The sequence below is a fragment of the Sphaeramia orbicularis genome, chromosome 19 (genome assembly GCF_902148855.1).
Source record: "Sphaeramia orbicularis chromosome 19, fSphaOr1.1, whole genome shotgun sequence".
Taxonomy (NCBI): Eukaryota; Metazoa; Chordata; class Actinopteri; order Kurtiformes; family Apogonidae; genus Sphaeramia; species Sphaeramia orbicularis.
In genome coordinates this window covers 33038736-33063614 of record NC_043975.1, presented here as the reverse complement: position 1 = coordinate 33063614, position 24879 = coordinate 33038736, and the positions used below count along the sequence as shown (strand labels likewise).

General features: G+C 35.4%; 1 protein-coding gene across 1 annotated transcript; it reads right to left on the bottom strand.

The window, feature by feature from the left end:
- Positions 1-1823: 1823 nt before the first annotated feature.
- On the bottom strand, positions 1824-22762 carry LOC115410542 (integrin alpha-M-like). The gene is made up of 30 exons (XM_030122221.1): positions 22628-22762; positions 17920-18022; positions 17710-17804; positions 17482-17552; positions 16520-16634; positions 16227-16354; positions 15895-16046; positions 15472-15622; positions 14758-14908; positions 13661-13734; positions 12878-12992; positions 12665-12801; positions 12419-12565; positions 12118-12327; positions 9711-9844; positions 9381-9523; positions 9114-9268; positions 8830-8961; positions 8297-8370; positions 7854-7995; positions 7670-7768; positions 7513-7592; positions 7338-7424; positions 7163-7232; positions 6972-7070; positions 5827-5907; positions 5629-5739; positions 2343-2456; positions 2130-2240; positions 1824-1955 (listed from the first exon to the last, which is right to left on the bottom strand). The coding sequence occupies exons 1-30, from the start codon at positions 22662-22664 to the stop codon at positions 1854-1856; spliced, it is 3420 nt and encodes a 1139-aa protein (XP_029978081.1). The 5' UTR covers positions 22665-22762; the 3' UTR covers positions 1824-1853.
- Positions 22763-24879: the final 2117 nt, after the last annotated feature.

The window sequence follows — 24879 nt, the reverse complement described above, 5'->3', positions numbered from 1 at the left end:
CAAATGAATAAACCTTTGGCAGAAACATATGCTTTTACAACTCATACCAGTAAGCTATTACTTGCAAAAAGTAAATTATATGAATGTACAATCATTTCATAGTCTCTTTAAAGCTCTACATTACTTTATACAGTCTGGATCTCCGGGGCTGTGTCTGAACTCACTCTTTAGCCTGACTTTAGTTCATTAGCATGCATATGTATTTTTTTATACAGTACCTTAAATTTTACATACATGAGTGAGTGTCATGTCATCTGTGACTTCTTACTGTGATGCAAGCTAGTGTCTATTTGGTAAAAGCATGTCTTGGATGTAGAGACAGGATGCCAATAAGCCGAATGTGGGACAAAGAACTTGTGTGTGTAGGACAATGTGGGACACATTATTAAAGCTGTAAGATGGTCTTTTGATTTTAATATAATATCTCACTATAATAAATACTTTTTAAATGTCATTTTTTAGTATGCCATTAGCCTCATAGCATAATTGCCCCTTTTTTAAAATCATATTTTTAGTTGAATTGTGATATCTTTGTAACTTTGCTCCCTTAACACTTGTGTCATTTTTCATCATTGGCAATGACCTGAAAAAAATATGACTGGCAATTATGCTATGAGGCTAATCATATGAAGGACTTAACAAATATAATTTATTTTGATAGAGCTCTCCAAATTCTTAATAAGCGCAAAAGGATAGTTTTATGCTCCTATGTGAAAAAACCCAATTGGAACAAATAGAAAAAATAGGAAAAATCCTGCATCTACTAAAAATTTGTACTTATAGATTATCTAGGCGCATAACATTACAGCATACATTTGCATTTCCTTGTTTGTTTTTTTAGCATTTGCAACATGTGGATAGACAATGACAATAATCTGTCAATAGTCAAATGTTGGACATTATCTTAATATGTAGGACATGAGACAAATGATAAAAATGCTATCCAACCCCATATAAAATGGGACACTCGGTCACCCTACAAACATGAGGGTGGTTTATAAAGGATTCCTCATGAATTCACATATCAAGCAGGTATCTATACAGTTTCTATTGCAGCAAAAAAAAAAAAAAAAAAAAAAAATCTTAACAAGAAAAACTGGTACATTTGAACTATTTCTTCTAAATCACAGGCGTCAAACATGCATCCCGGGGGCCAAATCTGTTTCAATCCAGCCCCTGGGATGAATTTGTGAAATGCAAAAATTACATTGAAGATATTAACAATCAAGGATGTTAAAATCATTTTAGGTCATTTCAGTCTAAAGTGGATCAGACCAGTAAAATACCATCATAATAACCTTTAAATAATGAAAACTGTAAATTTCTCTTTGTTTTAGTGTAAAAAAAAAAAAAGTAAAATTACACAAAAATGTTTACATTTACAGACTAGCCTTTTGCAAAAAATGTGAATACCTGAAAATGTCTTAAGAGAAGTATGTGGAATTTTAATAATATTCTCCCTGTTATTTTATGTTTTGTGTGCTTGTAGATCCACTGTGATCTGTAAGTTGTGATTCACATGTATAAATGGTAAACAAAGGCGTAATATTGTTAACATTGCACTTATTTTACAAACAAAATTTCATGTTGTTCATATTTGTTCATGTTATGTTCAAGTACAATTCGTAGATGTAAACATTTTCATGATGGAATTTGCTTTTTTCACTCAAAAGTTCTTATCCTATTATTTATATTATTTTACTGGTCTGGCCCACTTTATGTCATATTAGGCTGAATGTGGCCCCTGGACTAAGAAGAGTTTGACACCCCTGTTCTAAATCTTTAGATCTGTGAATGTATTCAATCAGGAAATAAACGGTGTGTTTGGGACATCAGCTGATTTTATCCGAAGTTTATGATTCTGGTGCTGGTGGTGCATCTAAATCAGCCTCCGGTGCTGCTCCCGCTGCATCGTTATTGATCATCTCCTGGTATTTACTCTTGAAAAATCCAGCCTATGAGAGCAAAACACAATGTTTTACAGAGAGAAGAAGCAAAATATATACTGTGACATCCTGTACTAAAGTGAAACCACAAATAACAGGGGAAAAAACACAAGTATTAACAAAAATTAAAATGTCATGAGTGCCTAATGTTCCCCTTATACTGTAATATAAAGAATATCTCACCTTATACAGGCCAGCAGTGAGTAAAGCTAGAAAGGCCAAGCCCCCAAGGGATCCTCCTACGATCTCTTTGGTGAAGTCTGGTTCAGGATACACCTCCACCTCCACCTCAATCTGAGACATCAAATGACACATAATAATGGGTCAAATGTACATTATGGTTTTGTAGGGACACACATACTGTATATTTTTTCAATTCAATGTGTGATACTGAACCTTGCGAACAGGAGCGTTGTTATTAGACCCAGGTGAATAGAAGATGTACTGGTTTTGGTCGTACTCCAGACTGGCTGTGCTGGTCAAGAGGAATTTAGCAGATTTAAGTCCAATCTGTTTGTGGAAAAAGAACAGTGGATGAGTTATTTTTAATGGTAGGTATTTTAAGAAACAGCAGCATTTGAAACACTCCCAGATGAGCCACTTAAAGGGTTAGTTTGTTGTTTCTGATGTAGGTGTATGAACATAAGTCATGGTCAGCACAGCAATGTTTTAGTAAGAACCAAAGCAATGAGGTGCTGTATACAGGGTCCAGAGCCAAAACTGTTGGCTAAAAGGCCGACCTAAAAACTCAATGTCAATTTGTCATATTTATCAAGTACCTCCCTGGGGTAAAGGAGTGTATTACTCTACAGATCAGCTTTGTCGGTCAGATAGAAATGGGCTGTGTGATGGCAGTCACAAGTAGAGAGACAATTACAGACAAAACATGATACAGTAATAATCTGACAAACATTTGTGTCACATAGTTGCACAAGGTGAAGCCTCCCTTTGTTACACAATTATGAGTTTAGAGTCCACTGTCCAACAAAACAGATTCAATGTTCTTATGAAAACTGTGGCAAAATGTGGGTCATGTTTTTTTTTTATTTTCTACTGCTAATATATGACACCTCATAAGTGTTACTGATTGCACTACCGCTGATATTGTAAATAGATTTATATATACACTTTACATTTTATTATAGTTTATTCTTTATACCACCTATTTATTCTTATTCTATTTTTATCACTGTGACAGTGAGGTGAAAGCTGTGAAACTGAATTTTACCTGAATTATTTCAATGTATTGATAGGGTTAGTTCATGGGTTGATGTTTGTTATAAAGAGCCAGTTTAGGATAGAAACAAATTTGTTGGGGGCAAAAAAATATCTTCATAAGTTTTACCTCAAAGTGGTGACTGTTTAAGAAGCTCTTCAGGATTAGTTTGTATGGAATATGTTGAGATTAAATCAAAGTTTCGGTTCATTTACAGAACTACATAAAATTACAGAACTACACTGAAGAAGATGGTGACATTTGTCCTTATTGTGTCGTGCAGCAAAAATTGACTGGTATGCAAAGGCTTTTTTTTGCAATGAAGTATACAGATGAATACCTTCAGTCTCATAAATAAAAAGTGGTCTACTTTTACTGCTACTGCTACTTCTATTTGTTTTTATTCATTGGAGTGTAGTCTACATTTTTATGACTGCATAAAATCAGACTGACTTTATGGTTGTGTCATGTCCATACTTTGACAAAGCCATATGGAGCCACAGGTTGCCTACCCCTGGGTTAGTTGTTCAACAGTAATTAAATATTTCAAATCAGTTGGTACTTTTATTTGCTGTGGGCTGTTTTTGGTCTGAAAGGGTTGAGTACGGTGGCCAACAAGGGCCAAACACATTGCAACGGCGCAATGCGTCTCAGTTAGAGAAAACAGCTGCACGTACAGAAATGATGCAAATTCACAAAGTCAAACACAAGTCTAAACGAGGTACAACAAGAGGAACGTGGTGCAAATGAAAAAATGTGCCGCAAGACACAAAAACACATGCACAATCATCAAATGCTCTGCAAATAGAGAAACGATATGAAAGCACAAAACGATTCAAACCAAGTAAACATCTGCAAACGAAAAACGCTGCATAACCAGTCACTACAACAGAAGTGCTCCAAACATGTAGGGGGCGCTGTCAGCAGAACAGCTCAATGCAGAGACACAGGATGGAGAGAGACAGAGAACAGCTGACTGACAGTCTTTCAAACTACAGTGGGAACTAACTGAAGTTACAGCATAGCGCGGTCATGTTACTTTTATTTGATTGTATTTGACACTAGTCTGTTGTCTATAAACGCTGCCCCCTGCAGGTTTGGAGCACTTCTGTTGCAGTGACTGGTTATGCAATGTTTTTCATTTGCAGATGTATGGAAGCAAATCTGTCTCATCAGATTTTGAATTATAAAAGCCATTGAATTTCTAGCACGGAATCTTTTTAGCACTGAAATCAAGTATCTGAATTTTTATTTGCACTGAAATTAAGTATCAGATTTTTATTTATTTATTTATTTATTTGTACTGAAATTAAGTATCAGATTTTTATTTATTTATTTTTTTGCATTGAAATTAAGTATCTGAATTTTTTTCGCACTGAAATTAAGTATCTGAATTTTTTTTCGCACTGAAATTAAATATCTGAATTTTTTTTTGTACTGAAATTAAGTATCTGAATTTTTTTTATATACTGAAATTAAGTATCTGAATTTTTTTTTTGCACTGAAATTAAGTATCTGAATTTTTTGTCTCTCAATTTTACTATGTTCATATATTTAGAATAAAAAAATTCAGAAGCAAAAAATTCAGACGCAAGAAATTCAGAAGCAAGAAATTTAGATACAAAAAATTCCAATCACACATCTGGGACACCAAGTATAAGCAATGATTCTGTCTCAAGTCGAACTGACAGCCAACCAATCAAGTTACCTTAGGTTGGTCATGTGATGCCGAAAAAATTCAGATACTTAATTTCAGTGCAAAAACATTCAGTGCTAGAAATTCAGTGGCTTTTATAATTCAAAATCTGATGAGACAGATTTACTTCCATACAGATGTTTTCTTGGTTTGCATCGTGTCTTCATTTGCAGAACATTTGATGATTATGCAATTGTTTTTGTTTCTTGCAGCGCTTTTTTTTTTTTCATTTGTGCCACGTTCCTCTTTTTGTACCTCATTTAGACTTGTGTTTGACTTTGTGAATTTGCATCGTTTCTGTACTTGCAGCTGTTTTCTCTAACTGAGACGCATTGCGCCGTTGCAATGTGTTTGGCCCTTGCTGGCCACCGTAGTTAAGTGTCTAAATAACTCTTTTCATGGCTGCTCTTGTCCTCAGCAGTTCATCACTACAGTTCTGTGCTGGTTGTGCTGGATGTGGCGGTACTGATTATAATCTATAGACAAATAACTCCACCCTACATAAATAAAACTAGAAGCACTCGGAGAGCGCAGACCTCCGCCAAGGCAGATCCCCCTCCCCAATCACCATCAAAATTTAATCATTTGTTCCTTGTGCCAGTATCAACATTTCCTGAAATTTTCATCTAAATTCATCCATAACTTTTTGAGTTATCTTGCACACAGACAGACAGACAAACAGAGAGACAAACCAACACCGATACGAACGATAACCTCCTTGGCGGAGGTAAAAATGTACCCAATGTTGTATATGAATCACACTCAATTACCTGCTCTATCCAGCCTGAGCTGAGGTTGGCTGAGATTGCGTACTGTTTACTGACCAGTCGTCCCATGAACTGAGTACATCTGAAGACTGAGCACCGAGCCACAGAACAGTCCTGTAGGGGATTAGAAGAAGCCACATTTGATGCTTGAAATAGACGTTTACATTTACATACACATTTTATGCATAGTGCCATACTTACCACTAACTTATTTTTCTGTATTTGTGGAATAAAATCAGTAACAGTAGGTTCTTCTTCTCTGTATCTTACGCAGTCTTCAATCTGGTTAAAAGAACATGTCATCCTCATATAATAAACGCCCATGAGAGTAACTGTTGCATAAAACCACAAAGTATGAAACATTTATGGCAGGGGTGTCAAACATGCGACCCAGGGGCCAAAGGGTCCAGTTCGGCCCCTGGGATGTTTTTGCCAAGTGCAAAAATTCCACAGTCTTGAATTGAATTAAGCAAAAATAAATAAATTGTTTGAATTAAGGAAAAAATCTCAAAATAAGTAAAAAAAAAAAAAAAAAAAAAAAAAAAAAAAAATCTTCAATTAAGTAAAAAAAAATCTTCAATTAAGCCAAAAAAAAATCTCAAATTTGGCAAAAAATCTTGAATTAAGCCAAAAAAAAATCTTCAATTAAGTAAAAAAAAAATCTTCAATTAAGCCAAAAAAAAATTAAAAATCTTAAATTAAGTAAAAAAAAAATTCTTGAATTAGGCCAAAAAAAATCTTCAATTAAGTTAAAAAATCTTGAATTAAGCCAAAAAAAAAATCTAGAATTAACAACTTAATTTTTTCCCCCTTTGTTTTAGTGCAAAAAATAACATTAAATTATGAAAATATTTACATTTACAAACTCTCCTGTAACACAAAAATGTGAAGAACCTGAACAAATATAAAGAACCTGAAATGTCTAAAGAAAATTAAGCACAGTTTTAACAGTTTTTCTGCCTGTTCCTCAGTGTTTTGTGTCTTTGTAGATCTGATCCATAATGCACATGTAGAAATGAGAAGTGGAGGAATAATATTGTTAAAATTGCACTAAATTTTCATATGTTTTTAAATTTAAATTTCAGTTTTTTCAGGGTTTTTTTTTTTTTTTTTTTGCATAGTTTATAAAAGTAAGTATTGTCATAATTTAATGGTTTTTTTTTTACACTAAAACAAAGACAAAAATTTGGAGTTGTCATTATTTATAGGTTATTATGTTATTATTTTACTGGTCCGACCCAGTTCAGATCAAATTTAGCTGAATATGGCCCCTGAACTAAAATGAGTTTGACACCCCTGATTTATGGTATCAGTAAATACATAAGAACTTGTGCATAGTCTATCACCTTCAAGTTGTTTGAGTCAGTCCAGATATCCTTATCACCAAGCTTTACCGGAACCCTGATCACCACAGTGAAATTAAGTGCTCTGATGTCATTTGAGACCTGAAAAGGAGAAAGTTAAATGTTAAGATCTTCACTGAGCATTAAAGTCAAGTCTAAATCAAGTTGAATGAAAAATATTGAGGATATTTTACCTTGATTTTTTGTTGGACCGGTTTCTCCAAATCATTCTTTCCATAGGTGAAATTACTGTAGCTGAGTGTACTAAAAGAAGAAAAGATTTTAATGAACACAAGGCAATGCAATGTTATGACATTTGTTTTATTAGAACATTCTCAGCAGTTATATTTTTCATAGGAGACCACAAACCTTTCAATTGTCATAAAAATGCTGTATTTCACACCAATCCATCTCCTTTTGTATGGCTCACTTGCTGTTGAGTGTTCCTTATTCCCACTGAAAAAAAAAAGAAAAAGAAATATCTAAATGTTTAAAGACTGTTGTACACATATAAACACACATCAGACTAGCAGATTTACAATACCTTGTGGCATTTGTAGTGAAAAAAATCCTCCTATCGAGTTGGCTCTGGGTGTCAATCCCATAGGAAACAATAAAAAGAGCCTAAAAAGACACAGGAATGAGACCGATTCTTCTTTGGCGTGACAGAGAGATTATTGCTTTATAATGATAATAATAACCTTGGCATTGGTTTTGAAAATAGGCTTGTCAATTGTACAATCTGTCCTTCCTCGTGTTAAGCCGTCTTCACTGTCAAAAGAGTTGCATTCAATTCTTCCCTGTATGAAAAAGAGAAGGAAGCATCAACTGTAAACCAGCTGTATAAGAAGATGAACCGATGCTGATCTGATGCTGACGCTTTACCTGGACTGCAGTGAACTTTCTATAGGAGAGCTCTGCTGGGTATGTGAGGATGACCCGGCTGTTGTAAGAGTTTTCTTCTGTGTTCTCCACGGACACGGTGAGGTTGAGCAGTTCATCGATGCCCACTCTGACCTCTGTGGACCTGAAAAAGACGCAATGAGAGCAGAAGAAAAGGAAGTGTTGGATGCATTTAACTTTAATACAGCAACTAGAGAAAACACCTCACCTTCTGTTTCTGTTTCAGAGTAAAATACTGACACATATAGCCCCCCCAGAAATAGTTCTTTGCTGGACCACAGAGGATTGGAAGAATACAGTAATAGATTTGGTGTTGGAACAGTACTTGCAGAATGAAGACATACGGTTTCATGCATCAAACAACACTAAATACATAATGAGTTCACACACCTAAGTTTGGCTTCATTTGTGTAAGTCAGCCTCACCTGGTAAAGTTGAAATCCACTTTCAGGTTGTCTACACACTTGTTGTCAGTGCCACAGTTGATCTCAAACCCCAACTGTGAACCAAAGAAGGAGCTTGATCACATTTATTCAGAATCAACCTTCAAAACAGTATGAGTTTACAGGAATAGACTGTGTATGAGATCTAACAGTTTTACTCTTATCAGTAGCTGCACTTTTATGTTAAAAAAAAAATTCAAAAGGCAATACTGATGTAGCTCCATTTTTCTGTCACAAATAACCTATTCACATTATTTCATTCATGAACATATTTATGATACCAGTTCAATGTGAAAATGACAATAAATCAGTGGCGATTTCTCATAGACTGCACGGTATATATATACATATATATATATATATATATATATATATATATATATATATATATATATATGTATATATATATATATATATATATATATATATATATATATATATATATATATATATATATATATGTGTGTGTTTTTTTTTTTTTTGCTACCATTGATTGAAGTGACTTAATCACTTACCTGATGAATGGCTACTAGCGGAGTCTGCTGGAGGAGACTCGGCCTGAGATTTTCGTTGGAACTGGAAGGCAAACCTTTAAACATGTATCGAAGCTCATTAGAAAGAGGATTGAGGGAATCTTCTGGACAACCCTGTAAGAAAAAGGCACCATTGTCAAATATTACCCATCAACATAGTGAAGGTGTAGGGCCTTTGATTTTATTTTTTTAGATGTATGGATATTTTGATGCTACATATAGTGATACCATTGAAACCAAAGACTGTATCTAATTTAATGACTCACCTCAATAAAGAACTTAATGTCAGAGCACTGTTGCCGGTTTAAGTTTAGCTGAACTGATACAGCTTCCACTTGTTGTTTCTCGCTGATGTACGCTCGGTTGTTTGGGCTCTTGCGGGTGGCGTCCAGTGTAAAAGTAAAATTAATATTTGCTTGAGCTACAAAGAGATGTTTTTGACTTTTAGTTTAAGAGTGTAGAAGCAACACAGACAAATACATCAAACTGGATGAACAGCATCTTTGTGGTTTAAGGTTGGGGTAAACACTGACCTGTCCGTATTCCAGACTTTGTGGTCATAGTAAAGCAGACCCTGGCAGTGCCATCCATCGGTTTTGAACAGTTCAGGTTTTGAGTGGAAATTTCTTTTGGGTTGAATGACACAGTGGTGCTTATCATTACTATAGGTTGTGATCTGCAAAGAAAAAAACATGGATCAGCTTTAGTTTTGTGATTTAAGATAAAACTAAGCACTTTAATTTATTAGTTCCTAAGACTCAGTGACTGTCTTCAAGTTTTTAGTGGTGAATCTTATTTAAGAAACAAACAAATACAAGGTTCAGAGTTACATAAAGTAATAACAAAGCACATTTTGGACTCACCTGAGTAAGACAACAGCGCCCTTTGAACCCACTGCCAAGTCAGGTAAGTTGTCGTTACTAAGGTCAAAAGATGTTGGACTGATGGACATGCCAAAATAGTTCAGTCCTGAGCTGACGTCTGAAGCCATGATTCTCTATTTAAAGCAAATACTTTAATCAGTTTAACTGGAGATACAAAAGGATATACATATGAACCATGTGGTATATTGTTAAAGTTCATATTGTTAGAGCTGGAGACTGCAACCGACGGAATACCCCAATATAACCCTCAACCATAAAGGCAAAAAAAGGAGCAAGTCCCTTGTTAGAGTCAGTTTGTTTTGTCCATTCTCTGAATAAAACAAACTGGTCCATACCCAAACATACATCTTAATGCTAGATGCTACTAAAACAGAAAAAAACAAGAGGAGGAAGTCCATTCCGAGTCCACACAGAAACATGGTGGACTGATGTGACCTGTTCCTGTAGATACAAATGTCTAACTCTGAGGCGACAAAAAAATTATTCTGTATTCATGCGATTGTAGGCTAATAAAAATAAATAAAAAAAGCCATCACTAGATTTGACTTAAAAATCAGTTTAGATCTTTCCCTTGGATAATAACTATAGTGATCAGTATGGTTCAGCTGCAAGTTCTTTAACCTCAACTGATGCAATGAGAAGCTTCTCATTTCTTTAACACGCATCTCAGTTGGCATATCCCAGATATAGATGAAGACTTTGATTTAGAAGGGTCAAATTATAGAAGGTATCAAGCAAAGAAAACAGTGAGGATATTGCTGAAACTAATAATTCTCTGAGTTAAAAACTAATCTCAAATTAGAGCCTATGTAGACCATCTATCATCTTCCACAAAAAATCTTGAATCATCATGAATTGTAAAAAAAAAAAAAAAAATAAATAAATAAAAAATCAACATTATAACACATCAAATTGTGAACGAGTGGTTCAGGGAGCATGAGCTGTCATTTTCAATGATGGATTGGACATCCCAGAGTCCAGACCTGAACCCCAGTGAGAATCATTGGGATGTGCTGGAGAAGACATTATTCAGTAGACCAGCTCTCCCATCATCAATACAAGATCTCACCCAATAAATTCATACAACTGTTATTGTTATGTTCAAATGTTGCATGAGCTGTACATAGAATAAACACACCAAATGTGTCCCATCACCAAAGCTAAAGGTCCAACAAAATATTGTGCATGACTTGTTTTAACAGGTCAGTGTAAATTATAAATACATTGTTGTCCATAAAGTTTAAATAATTTTGTTTTCAGACACATTCCTCTTTTATTATCCTTATTTATACACATCAGTAATCACCTTTGACTTGGTGTGTGATTACATACTGAGTCCCAACTACACTTTATCTATCAAAAATAACCCGGTAAAGCCTGAACCATTATATCATTGACAGAAAACTCCAGTTCTTTGAAACTGGAGCCTTTATTGGTCGTTCTGAACAATCAAAATTTTTTTTTAAATATTACTTTCCATGTATGAGTTTCAGTTTTGTATCATATGTGATGCATCAGGTCTCAATGCTCAAATATAATTATTGTAGGTAATTCCTTTATCAGACAGGGGTAGGTGTTTGTTTACCTGCTTTACTAGTTTCAGCTACTTCTTGTGTGTCTGACGAAGGCCACAGGACGTAGCTGAAACTAGTAAAGCAGGTAAACAAACTACTACCCCTGTCTGATAAAGAAATTACTTACAATAATTGTATGTGTAAGGCAGTATGAACCTTTACCAGACTCAAATATTATTATTTTTGAACAAACAAAAACATAATATAACACAAACATGTCTAACAAATTGGTAATTCGATTTCAAAATTGGCAAAGTTCTGCCTCCTTCCTCATTAATGACAATCCAGTAGTGTCACTGGAAAGGCCTCTGGTGAACGAATTCCTCCCCCTGGTGGATTATCCATGTATTGCATGCAAAAAAATATCACTGATCATGTCGAGGACTTCAAAAACTCATGTCTCAAATATGATACGTTTGGCATTATAGGGATAAATCACAGTGTCATAATCATTTCATGAGAAAATATACAAAAAAAAAAAAAAAATTCCAACATTATTGGCAACGGTGGATTATATCCCATGGTCACCATTAATTACTTCAATGACATCCGGAGCCATATTACCAAGGTCAAAGTTTATTTATATAGCACTCTTAAAAACAGACACTACTGTCCCAAAGTGCTATACATAATCATAAAACAGAATAGGAGTAAAAGACAATAAATAGAATAAAATGATACTGACACATAGTCCATGCATTAAAATTATTAAAACAATAAGTATAAACACTAAAGGCAATAATCTAAAACTATAGGATAATTAATTATACAATAAACCTTCAAATATTGTTACTTGTTCATGTCTTGCTCACCTGTGAATATGTAGGGTTGATTTTTCCTCCCCCCTCACCGTGGAAAATATAGATGCTACCCTGCCTCCCATTCTCCAGAGGTGCACCCACTGCCAAATCATTGAAACCATCTTTGTTCACATCAGGCAGTACAGCAAGAGAGGATCCAAACCTCCCTTTGTCAGGTGCCCCTCTCAGGACTAATGGAGAATCAAAACGACACTCAACATTCTGGTGAAAATAGGAGGAAGAGAGTCCATGTTGAAATTATCATAAAAACATACAGTTTAATTAAACGGCAGTAGATAGTACAGTTATTTACCAAATTGAATATGTCGCAAACGTAAACTCTTCCTTCTCTATCGTTTTCCACATGCATCGGTGCAGATATCAGGATTACGTCAGAGTAGGAGTCAACATTCACATCCATTGCACACACCTCTGCCCCGAAATATTCCCCACTTTGAAACTGTTTCCAGAATAAAATAAATGACAGCAGTTTATATTCAATACGCTTCACGTCCTCTTTAGTAATATCATTCAAGCCATCATAATTGTAAATGCACACCTGATATGGAAATGGATCAATCTTTCTGTAATTGTTTTGTCCGTACACTGCCATCACAACCCCTCTGTGTTGGTATCTCGGTGCCCCAACGACTGTAAATGTGCCACGTCTTGTTTTGGCAACTGCTATGGAGTAACCTAGAATTAAAGGATCAACACATAAGTCAAGGTTTCTAAAGATTAGACCAGTTTGCTTTAATAATTATATCTGTACCCAGGTAACTGTCAGACTCCATAGACGTAGGGCCATAAGTGTAAGGGTTTGTGTTTGAGTATTGTTGAAAGCCTCCCTTCCATTCGTTAGCACCGATAGTGGTCATCTGAAATCCCTGAAATATAGACAGAAAAAAAAGAACATATATTTGGCACCGAAAAGCAGCTCCATGCATTCATATTAACACATAAAATCACCAAAATCATATAAAATGTTTAATAACTGCTAACACTAATCTTATCAATACATGTAAATAATTGGTGTGAAACACAGTTTGTCATCTTTTCATGGTCATCAGATATGACCCATTTGGATGCTCAGAGGTTCTGTGGTGAACGTGGAAACACCCTCATCTTCTACAACACTGATTCATCAGTAAAACCCATGGAGTTGGATCAATGACAGTGAATGGAGACACTTGTTTTATGATCAGTTAATGATATATTTGCTGAGAAAATCACTTGTTCTTCAGTTTTTCTCTGTTTCTGATATAATAACCCTCAACTTTAATCAGCGCTTTAATGAACATCTATATTATCAGTAAATTAAATATAGGAAAATATATGATTTTCACTGAAAAAATGCAAAATACAGAGGATGATGTTATAATAAATGGTGATAAATCATTTGTAAAAGGTGAAATATATATAGAGAAATGTATTTGAGAACTAGCACTAAAGCAGCATTGGGTCTTTATTGGTTAAGATTTTTACATAACAATTATCTGTGTGTGTTTTATCCACAAAAGGGGACACAGAGGTATAAGTGGGTCTGCTTTTTTACCCCAGGTACGTAAGCAACATTGAAGCCCTCTTGAGCCATTTCCATTTTCAGTGACTCTCCACCTGATTGAGATCCTGAGACAGAAAAGAAACATGTATGTTTCAGAATCCAGCAAAATACATGTCTGTGTAAGTTAATTTTAATCACATTAATAACCTGATCAGCCATAACATCATGACTATGGACAGGAGAATTGGTAATAATATTAATTATATCATTACAGTGGGGATTTCCACTGGGTTAAATATTTTAGACATAAGTGAGCATTTAGCTCTAGAAGCTGATGTGTTGGAAGCAGCAAAGTGAGTAACAATGAACTGAGTGACTCTGACCAGGTCTAGATTGTAACAGTGGGGACTGGGTCAGAGCATCTCCACAACTGCAGGTCTTGTTGGGTGTTCCTGGTCTGTAGTGGTTAGTACTGACCGAAAATGGGCTAAGGAAGGACATCCCTATTTCAGGACCATTGATCATCTATGGGAGGTGTTGGACAAATAAATCTGATCCAGGACTTCAGGGATCTGTTGTTAACATCTTGGTCCAGATACCACAGTACACCTTCAGAGGTCTGGTGGAGTCTAGGCCTCAGGTCAGAGCTGTTTTTGTGGAAAAAGGGGAACCTATACAATATTAGACAGATGGAAATAATGTTCTGTTCCCAAAGATGCTCGATTGGTTGAGATCTGGTTGCTGTTCTTTAGATATTTGTGGAAGGTACTAATCATTTTACACTGGGAATGAACAACAAGATCTGGAGATGGTCTAACCCAGTTATTTGACCAAAACAGTTTCTCCTTTGTCAACATTTCTCAGATCTCTACTCTTGCCCATTTTTCTGTTTCCGACACATCAAGCTGTAGGTCTAAGTGTTCACTTGATGCCTAATGTATCCAACCCACTGACAGGTCCCACTGTCAGGAGATAATCAAAGTTAATACTACTTCACCTGTCAGTCTTCATAATGTTATAATTGATCAGTGTATGCTGACATGTAAAGAAACAACAAATAAAGTATTCATTTCAGCTATGTATTGAATATTCAGATTTTACTTATATATAGAATATTATGTCAGCTTAACAGTTAAAGCTTTGCATACCTTCGATAGAGAAGATTCTGTCCTGCAAAGTCTTCCTTATTTGGTCAAGGGCATCAAAGCTATCCACTCTGAAGACATGGTCATTTGTTGGCGATGATGCAATCGTATTCAGTTCATTTTCCGCAGAAGGGTTATTAAATGCATCCCCCACCTATGGATTTATACAAAATGTATACAAGACTTTCAGCATTATGTTCAACTACACTCATTATGCTCCCGTTGGAAATGCAGTTAAATTTAACAGTGATGAACAGCATTTAAATGGTTTGTGTCAGTGGTTCATCAAAACTTTTTAACACAATACTTTGTGTGTTGTGTGTTTTATTATAAATAAAGCGAACAAGAGGCATTCTCTAGTTTTAACTCAAACTGTCAAGTCATGTGATTGTGTAGTAGCAGATATAAAGTTGTATAGGGTTGGTTTAAGTGCAGCAATTGTTTTTTTCTTGTGTGGTGTATGTCAGAACCCTCTTTAAAATGAGTTAGGACATCTCAAGGTGTTTATCCAAATAAATTCAATGTCCTTTTACAATAATGATGCTCTGTCACATCATTCATTAAACCTGTAGAAAATAAAGTCTACATGCAGATACTGTTCTGTGCACAGAATACAAAGCAAAAGGGCAGTAGTTATGTCTTTAAAAACACAAATAATGTTTATTTGAATATGTACGTGTATTGGAGATTGATGACTGTATTACCTAAACAGCTTACCCCAATAGCAAATCGAATAATTTGTTTGGCCTCAGCTGAATTAGCAGCGCTTCTCAAGTCCCCTGAGTCATTTGATTCTCCGTCAGTAATCACAATTAACACTTTCTTCACTTTAGGCCGGGAACCACGATTTGCTACAAAGACTTCATCGCTGTTGAAGTGAAACACAAAGGTAACATAGACACAAGTTGTGAAAGGTTTAAAATTAAAAATGCAGTTGTATGACTAATAAAGTACAACAAAAAAATCCATCTCTATTTCTCACTGTGACTTCATTCTGTACTATCATACTCAGCTTCTTTCAAATATTGTCTCTAATGTTATTTGACTTTGTTATTTGATTGACTATCAATAACAGTCACACAAATACACCACACTGCTTATTCCATGATCACAATGACGGCACATTTTATAGGTACTTACACAACACGTCTGATGCCATCAGCTGTGAAGGTTGCACCTTTCAGTTGAGTTATAGAATTAATTTGTGATTGCCATGATCCAGTGACACGAAAATCGTTAAAGTAATAATGGACTTTAAACCATGGTTTATAAGAAAACTGGGCAATTGCAAACTGTACAAACAGGAAAAAGAAAAAAATAATGACACATTGTTAGATGTGAGGTTGTCAAAAATAACAGAGAACTTTGGTAATTGAACTATTTTACCTTAAGAGTAAAGTTATAAACAGAACAATAACAGTCGGTAAGACTGAAAACTCATGGATGTCTTTGCTTTGTTATCACATTCCTACCCTTGTATCTTTTCCCACGAACGTGCCGACCAGATTTAGAAGAAACTGCTTCATACTAGTAAACTGATGAGGCCTTATACTGCCTGAGCCATCCAACAGAAAAGCAATGTCTGCTTGAGATGGACAGTCTGTCACAGAGAAAAGGCAGACACATAGTTGAATATTTCCACTCAGGTTCATCCCTCCAGATCAACAAGATGAAATAAAACAACTAATCCAATTTCTATCGCTGCAAAGTACATAAAGTGAAAAGTTTTGCCTGTAATTTTTATATTTTTACATGTATTACTTACCACCAATGGCTGAAGGCACAGGACTTCCAACATTGTTGTTACTGTCTATTTGCATGCATGTGCCTTTGTACAAAGTGATGCTTTTGCAGTCTTTTGGAATGGTTGGACCACACACCTGACAGGAATAAAAGTCACGTCTGATTATTTATTATAGGAAATAAGAGATGGAGGCTATTATCAAAGGGGTAAACATAACTTCATTTAGCCAGCGGTCCACACAACTCTGAACAGTATGTGCATTTCTGTATATGGTATCAAGTTATGGAATAAGGTTAATGAAACGTTAAAGTCATGTAAGAATACACTGCTATTTAAAAGAGAATACAAACAAATGTTAATCGACTCATACAAATACACTGAGTAATCAGACCACTTTCATATTTTGGTACGTGTAATGGGAGATATTTTTGATGGGTTTATATGAAGTTTGGGGTTTATGTTTTATATCCTGCATAGTTTAGTCTCTATTTGTTTATTTTTAATTTCTGGCAGAATGGTTGAGCAGTGGTGATACAACCAATACAAAAGTGCTATGACTAGTTATTCATTGTTATCTATTTTAATGTGATAGATAGCTGATGAAGGAAATATATTTAGTTATGAATCTGACACTGAAAGTAAAGAAGGGGCAGGACTAGATAAGCCATAGCTTCTTTCTGTCCCTTCTCAAACTGTGTTTATGAGTTGATTCAGATGTAGATTTATGTTAAATTTATTGTATTTTGTTACTTTTTCTGTGATTAATGACCATTGATGGGTGCATATGTAATTGACTTCTTGCTTTTATTGTTTTTTTATTTTTATTTTTTTTGTTTTTTTTTTACTTCAAAGTTTGAGACAAAATAAACAAATACATAAATAAATAATTTCCCTGCTCCCAAAATCACTTGTATGAACAACGACAAAATAGTTTTACCAATAGGGAGAAAAATAGTCTGATGTTTCCCATTTAACTAACTCACCATAGTGTTTTGTGTGTTGGGATCCATTGCCATAGACATACCAAGGGACATGTTGACCGCAAAACTTGGCCCTGCATCAAAAACATTTACATCATGTCAGATCACAGCCAAAACTAATGAAACACATTCCAATTAAATGATCATCCTAGTACTCTTAAATTATAATCTAGGACTATCAATCTGTGACGTGCTTCTGTATGTGGTCTTACGTTTGAAATAGAAACCTACCTGAGATTCGAATTTCATTACAGGAGTTGGTGGAGCATTTATAGATCTTTCCTCTTGATTGTGAGTACTGCTCCAGGGGGGCACTGACCAGCAAGCTGAAGAAGTACAACCAAATGTACATGTCAAAATGCCTCTTCAACACAGCTTACTCAAAAAAAAAAATACCATAACTTCTTTTCTTGTGAGGTGCTCAGTGCTATTATCACTTACTCATTTCGTCTTTGTATCACCTTTGCACCAAAACCTGCAGCAGAGTTACTCAGGGTCCTCCAAGCCGCGGTTTCAACATTGAAACCATGTCCAGCTTTTAAAACTAAGAAATAAAGAGGGGACAAACACATTCATTCCATTCATTTCTTCTATGTGAAGAAATGTGAAATATATTTAATTGTATCCTTCACATTATTGGAAAATAATCCATTTGTGCAAAATGGAATGATTTCCTCTTTTCTGGCTGTTTTCTGTTCAGATTCAGATTCAGAATCAGATATTTTTTTAATCATACACAGAGAAAGAAAAATATATTATACATGAGCAGTTTACAACAGATGTACACTACAAACAAAAAGTTAAGGATATTTTTAATTTAGGGGCTATTTTTTTTACAGTTGGGATTCTTGCACAGCACTTTTTACTTTTTTATGTGTGAATTGAATTGAAACACATTTTTTTAATGACCAGATAGTTTTATTTATAAATGGCAAAAATGACAAAAAAAGACATATCCTTAACTTTTTGTTTGTAGTGTACATGAAAGGGAACCCCCAAGGAAGCAAGAGTTCTTATAGATAGGAGACCCAAGCAACCAGCAACATCCTCACCCACATTCCCCCTCAATCCCCACCCCCAATGATGTACCTACATATTCATCACATAGACATCAGGACATTATTAACATCTTTCTCTCAGCCATTCTCAACAATTGAACTATGTGTATTTATGTGCTTGTTTATGCACTATTTAAATAACTTTTCTGCAAATATGTTAAAACAATATAAACATATAGGGTACAGTTACATGAAACCTTTACAGCTATATACAAAGCAGGTAAGGAATTATTATATACATTCACGACCAATCTAATTTTTTTTTTTGTATTTGTAAAATGCACATGATGTTGTAGCTGTGTAGTAGATCATTTGCACCGATCTAAAGAGTATCTGCCATGGATGTGTTCACTATTTAACAGCCTTGTATGAATCACTTCTGACAAGAAGCCTCATCAATGCAAGGAGGACAGCTATGGCTCCCTCTAGTGGTTCCCTGAGGCCTTTTTAGATTGACTATAGGTTAAATGTTGAACCTGATGAACCAGTGAACAGTAACCAGAGGACACCTCTTTCCAGTTCAGAAGAATAACATATCACAAACAACTTTAGTGTTTATTCTATATATTGAACTGAATTAGACCAGTAGACTAGGATGGAAAGTGCACAGCATTTTCATCTCTTTTTTTCCCCCATATACCACATTTTTGCAGTATTGAAGGGTATACACTGTATTTAAATGAAAACGCCCTGTCAAAAATTTTTGAGAAGTGTGAAACTTCTGCTTCCCTTACTGTGGTCACCCAATTTAGTATAGAAATACAGAAAGTTGCATTCTAAATAAAATCAGCTATAGCGGCCATGGCTCAGGAGGTAGAGTGGGTCATCCAAAAAGGTTGGTGGTTCGAATCCTGCTCTTTCCTGGTCTTGTGCCATTGTGTCCTTGGGCAAGACATTTCACCCCACCTTGCCTCCAGTGTCACTCACACTGGTGTATGAATGCATAAGTAAAGTTTATTTATAAAGCGCTTTTCACAGATAAAAATCGCAAAAATGCTGTACATAAAATGGGTGCAAAAAAACAACTTAAGAATAATTTCATAAAATAAATAAAAAGGATAAATCCATCAACCAAAAGCATTGCATGTGAATGTCTGTGGGAGGCCGTTCGGTGCGAATTGGCAGGCACGCTTCCGTCAGCTGTGGCTACAAATGTAGTTTACCACCACCAGAGGGAGAATGTGAGAGTGAATCAATAATGTAAAGCGCTTTGGGTGTGTTGAAAAGCACTATAGAAATCTAATCCATTATTATTAAGGACCAAGCCAAAATGGGAGGCCTTGAAGGCAAGGTCCTATTGTATTTCGTTCATTTTTTATTATGTTGTCATTAGTATTCCGACGTCACTTTAAACTGGAATTTGACCCCCTAAACATGCTCAAAAGCTCACCAAATCTAGCATGCATGTGAGATCTCGCGAAAAATGTGATAAAATGTAAAAATTAAACCTATTGGTGCCAAAATGTGCTCTCTAGCGCCACCTATGTAAAAAAAAAAAAAAAAAAAAAAAAAAAACGGGCCTAGTGGCCAATAGGAATGTCATAGAGACATGGAACTACCACCAAAATTTTGTTTGATGATCCACTACAAATGATATGCTGACACCCATGGTCTAACTCCAACAGGAAGTTCACAATCTGCCTTTCAAAATAAAATGTTTCAAAACATCTCCTCTAAAACCATTTGTCGTATTGTCTTTGGAATAGCACCAAAAGATAGAGTAAACCCTTCTCAAAAAAAGTTGAATATAACTTTGTGATAACTGTCTTAGTTTTTTTTATATATATATAAGTCTGGAAGTTTGCAAAGTCTGAAACTTATTTTTCACCTCGGACTTTTTCCGCACATGTTATATATCCATACGTTCACAAGACTCTCCACAATGGTCATATGCAAAAAAAAATTGAGATCGGATTTTTCAAAGTGAAAGCCTCATTAAAAGGTAATGGTTTCATCAAAGGATCGCTGGTGTTCTGAAGGGATGTAAGGAGGACAGACAGAAAAGGGTGGGGGCTGGTGTTGGGACAGACAGGTGTGGGTGGAGCTGAGGTGTGGACAGTCACGGGAGGTGGAACAAGTGGGAGGTGGAATGCCTGGTGCGAGGTCCCGCCCAAAGCTGCTTGCAGCTTTAATTATATATAATTACTTGACATGTGGAAGGCCTAGCCTGGAATCTGCACAATTTATTGCTTGTGGGGGTTTTTGGTAGTTTTTTTTAACATCAGACTATGTTTTATTTTTTCACCACTCTCTCTTCTCTTTTATTCAGTCTCACACACAAAATGAAACTTGAATTCCTCTATTGATATTTTAGTCCTCAAGCGTAACATGCTTGTACTCTAAACTCTCTACACTTGTGCTGTTCTTCTGTCTAAGATTGTCTTGATTGTTGATGTTTGTTTTATCATTTATGTTTTGCTTGTTCATATATATGTTACATTTCATTGCATGTTCAGAATAAATCACAAATCACAATCACTTCAAAATCATATCCATTATTCCACTGAAGCTGACTTGAATGTAAAGAACATGTGTTTTTCTCCCATTAGAAATCTTTGGTATGGTATTATTATCTTTATACATGTTAGGTTATATGGGTGTAAGCATTTCATACTTAAACATGGCAAAAAGAGCTTTGAAAATTGCATAAGTCAAGCCATCTTTTTTGACCTCAGCAGGCTAAGCTCTATAAAGTGAGTCGAACAAATGCACAGCTTAAAAGATACCATCATGTTTTTCATATGCTCTTCCTTTCATAGAACTCACAACCAGGATGAGGTTAATCTAACATCTTAGACACACGTCAATTACAGTGTAGGTTTTCCAGATGCCCTTCAAAATGAAACACTAGATAGAAGAAGTAGCCTCAGGTTCTGCTTTTTCTTGTTACCACTGCACTCTCTGGTTTCAGAAAATGCTTCATCATAGGTTCTGTCTATTAAACTTTACCCATTTGAAGTATTCTTCACGATTGTACAATAAGCCAATAAATATAATGAACTGAACCAAACTACCACTACTAAAAATATAACTAAGGTGACAGCAGGAAGTGGGGCAGCATGTCAGAGTGCACACATCTCACATCAAACAGTTTACATGAGCCCACTGCTGCTAAAGGTGGATAACTGAGTAGCTTGGGTACAGTATGTTTACTCCCTAAGGTTGAGGAAATACAGTCATATTGATAATCACAGTGACATTAAAAGGACTTCTGCCACAGCATCTTTGGTGTTTTATTGAATAACAATGTGCTTCCCTGTTTCTGATGTGTATTACAGCCATGTGATTTTCCAGACTGTATCACATCCCTCAGTGAGCGCTCACACAGACTCCAGCGCCCAGACGGCGGGTACATGTTGATGCATGGATAGATGGTCATTTAAGACATAATTTAGAATTTAGGAAGAAAATAAAAACATTCTTATATGTAATATGTGTGTTTTTCTTGATGTACGTTACCACAGTTAATATGTAAGTTGCCATATATGTATTTTAGAGGAAGTTCTCTACTTCTTATAAGGATGTTGGAAATACTGTTTAGAGGAAGAAATACATCCATTAGTTAATTTTGTCTACACCAATGATTGTTTAAAATACTTTGATCTTACATTACATTTAATGGAAATGTAATTCAGTCCAATTATAAAGTATTTATATCACCCATTTGGATATTATTTTTCAAAAATCATCCAAATATCAACTGTTTATTTTATTAAAAACTTTGAGTATTATGCCTTTTTTTGTGATGCTTGTTTTTTTCATGGTTACAATTTAACAGCATAAGCTTCAAATGCAATTATTTAATTATTACATTAGCTTTTTAACATGATTTAAAAAAACACATCACTCTACTTCCAGTTTGTTATAGGTCAGTAACTGGTAGTGACTGAAGTTGTGAGAAATAAAACTACAACACAAGATTTTATCATCACTTTTAGCATGTAAACATCATGAACATCACCCTCAGGTTTTTCCTTCTATCAGTATGAACCCTGATAAGCTATAAGGCATTATGGCTTTAATTTTAAAAAAAAGCATGTATGTAAAACAAACGTCATACAAACAAGTCAAAGTCAGTAAATATGTCCTACCTGATAAGAATATTGTGGCAGTAAGTATTGCATCCATTATGTTTGACCCATGGGCTGTAAATAAAAGTATATGTGTCTTGACTCACAAATTTCTACTGAAAGAATGGGAGGTTACTGTCTGTTTGTGAGAGTGAGGCTGTCACAAAGGGGCGTCAAAACCAGAATTCATCATCCAGTTTACTGCTCAAAGAAGGCAGTAAGAGGAACTTATGTGTAGGAGGTGCTACACTATTGGCAAACTCTTAGCTCTTTCTCTGTTATGTCACTTGATTTCACAAAGACAAGACCTTTATATGGTTTGATCTAAACCTTCATGGCCTAGTTTTTAATCAAGTAAAAGTAAAATTATAGGTTATAATACACAATAATACAAAATGCTATTTACATTTTTATTATTATGGGAGCTTTTGTGTAATCAGGTAATGGATGATAATATGCGTAAATGCAGAAGCAATGAAATTAAATATATTATATTTGCAGTGTCATTATTAACACTTAAATTGTTCTATATTGTACTAATTCCTTACAGTTTGTTGTAGATCATTTCAAAATACTCCAACTCAATAACTGTTGCAACTGTTTCTCAATTACTTCCTGATTTTGTACAAAGTGTAAATTCTAAATAAAGTCAAAAAAGAAAATGTTGCCAAACCCCCATCGTGTTGTCAGGTGTCGTACGTAAAATAAAGAAGTATAAAAAAAAAAGAAGTAAATGTAAGACAGCGATGTGACAAAGCTTTAATGGTTTCTTCTTTTAGAACTTGCAGATTACAGTGAGGGGGTTACCAACATCACAAACTGACAACAACACTTAATATGATAAAACTCTTCCCTATCTGTACTACTCTTCTCCCCTGTCTGATCTCAACACCAGCATTAAGACAAAGAAAGTTTATTTAACTGCTGAACCTAACCTGTATACGGCAGATAAACAGTCAACAGAGCACTGTTCCGTCATGTGTCCTCATGAAAGACATCTAAAAATAAAAAGCCCCATTTCTCCTTTTTGCTGGACTTCCTCCGCACTGTTTCATCCAAATTTTGACCCAGAAAATGTGATGATGTGTCATTTCGGTAAGAGACGCAGACATTATCGACTGATAGAACAGCATTAAATATAAGATGTGATGAATTTTTGCCCCTTATTGGTCATTCATTTTGATTTGAATGAAGCAACATCTATTTTAATTTATTTGGGTCTCTAACACTTGTTGAATTTCATTGTAGCAAGTAACAAAATAGGGGCAGTTAGAATTACATTTAGTGTACATGATACTGTTGGTATAATTATGTAATGGAAAGTAAGGATAGTGAACATAAATACGATTCTTCTTTGCCCTCATTTTATGCATTTGTGTAACTTCTGTCTTATTACTGATAACCTGCAACCACACTTGATTCAGGCCCTGGCCTCTATTCAGGAAGTGTAGCTCTTTTTTCATGCTTCTGCTCGGCAGTGATAAAGAGTGACAGTACAAGCCAGCGCTTATGTAGCAGTATGGTTCACATCATTTTAGATGTGTGACATTATCTTTCTGGTGGTGTCTCTGGAGTCAGAAACTGAAACAGATATAAAGTGTTGTGCAACCTGACAACGTGAAAGCACAACCTTTGCTGAGCCCTTCAAGTTGACCCTTTCCTGCCATGAAGAGATGATCGAGAAAGGTCACAAAAAGGTCAAGGATCAGTGCACTGTGTGGGTCTATCTGGATTGGATTTCTAAGGGCAGGTTAGCAATTTTGTCACATGCTCACCAATCCTCTGTGCAAACACGTGTGCCAGTGTGTCTGTGCCACTAGTACATGCTGTATATACCCTAAAGTAATCTTCCCTCTATAGTAGACGCCTCCTCAAACGACCTCTGGCTCCGGAAATGCTGCCAAAGGCTTAAACAGCGAGATTCAAACCTGCATTTGAATAAAGTATCAAACCTCTGGTACAACTTACCGTTAAATAAAAACAAAAACTACAATATATAGAACAGCATACAGGTTTGTTTTTGTTTCTACATGATGCACTAGGGAACATTATTTTATGCCAGTGCTTCAATAGTTACTTCTGCAAAAGTGTTTCTGCCCACCTGGTAGTCTATTATATTATACTTTCATTGGGTATTACAGTATTGTTATCTCTCCAACCCTCTGTTTTCTCTGCCATTCACTCAAACACTCTTTGCCCTTTCCCCGTAGCTGCTCACCACCATGCTACTCCAGCCCCAGTCTCTCTGAATGTCACGAGTCATCTCTGGTTGC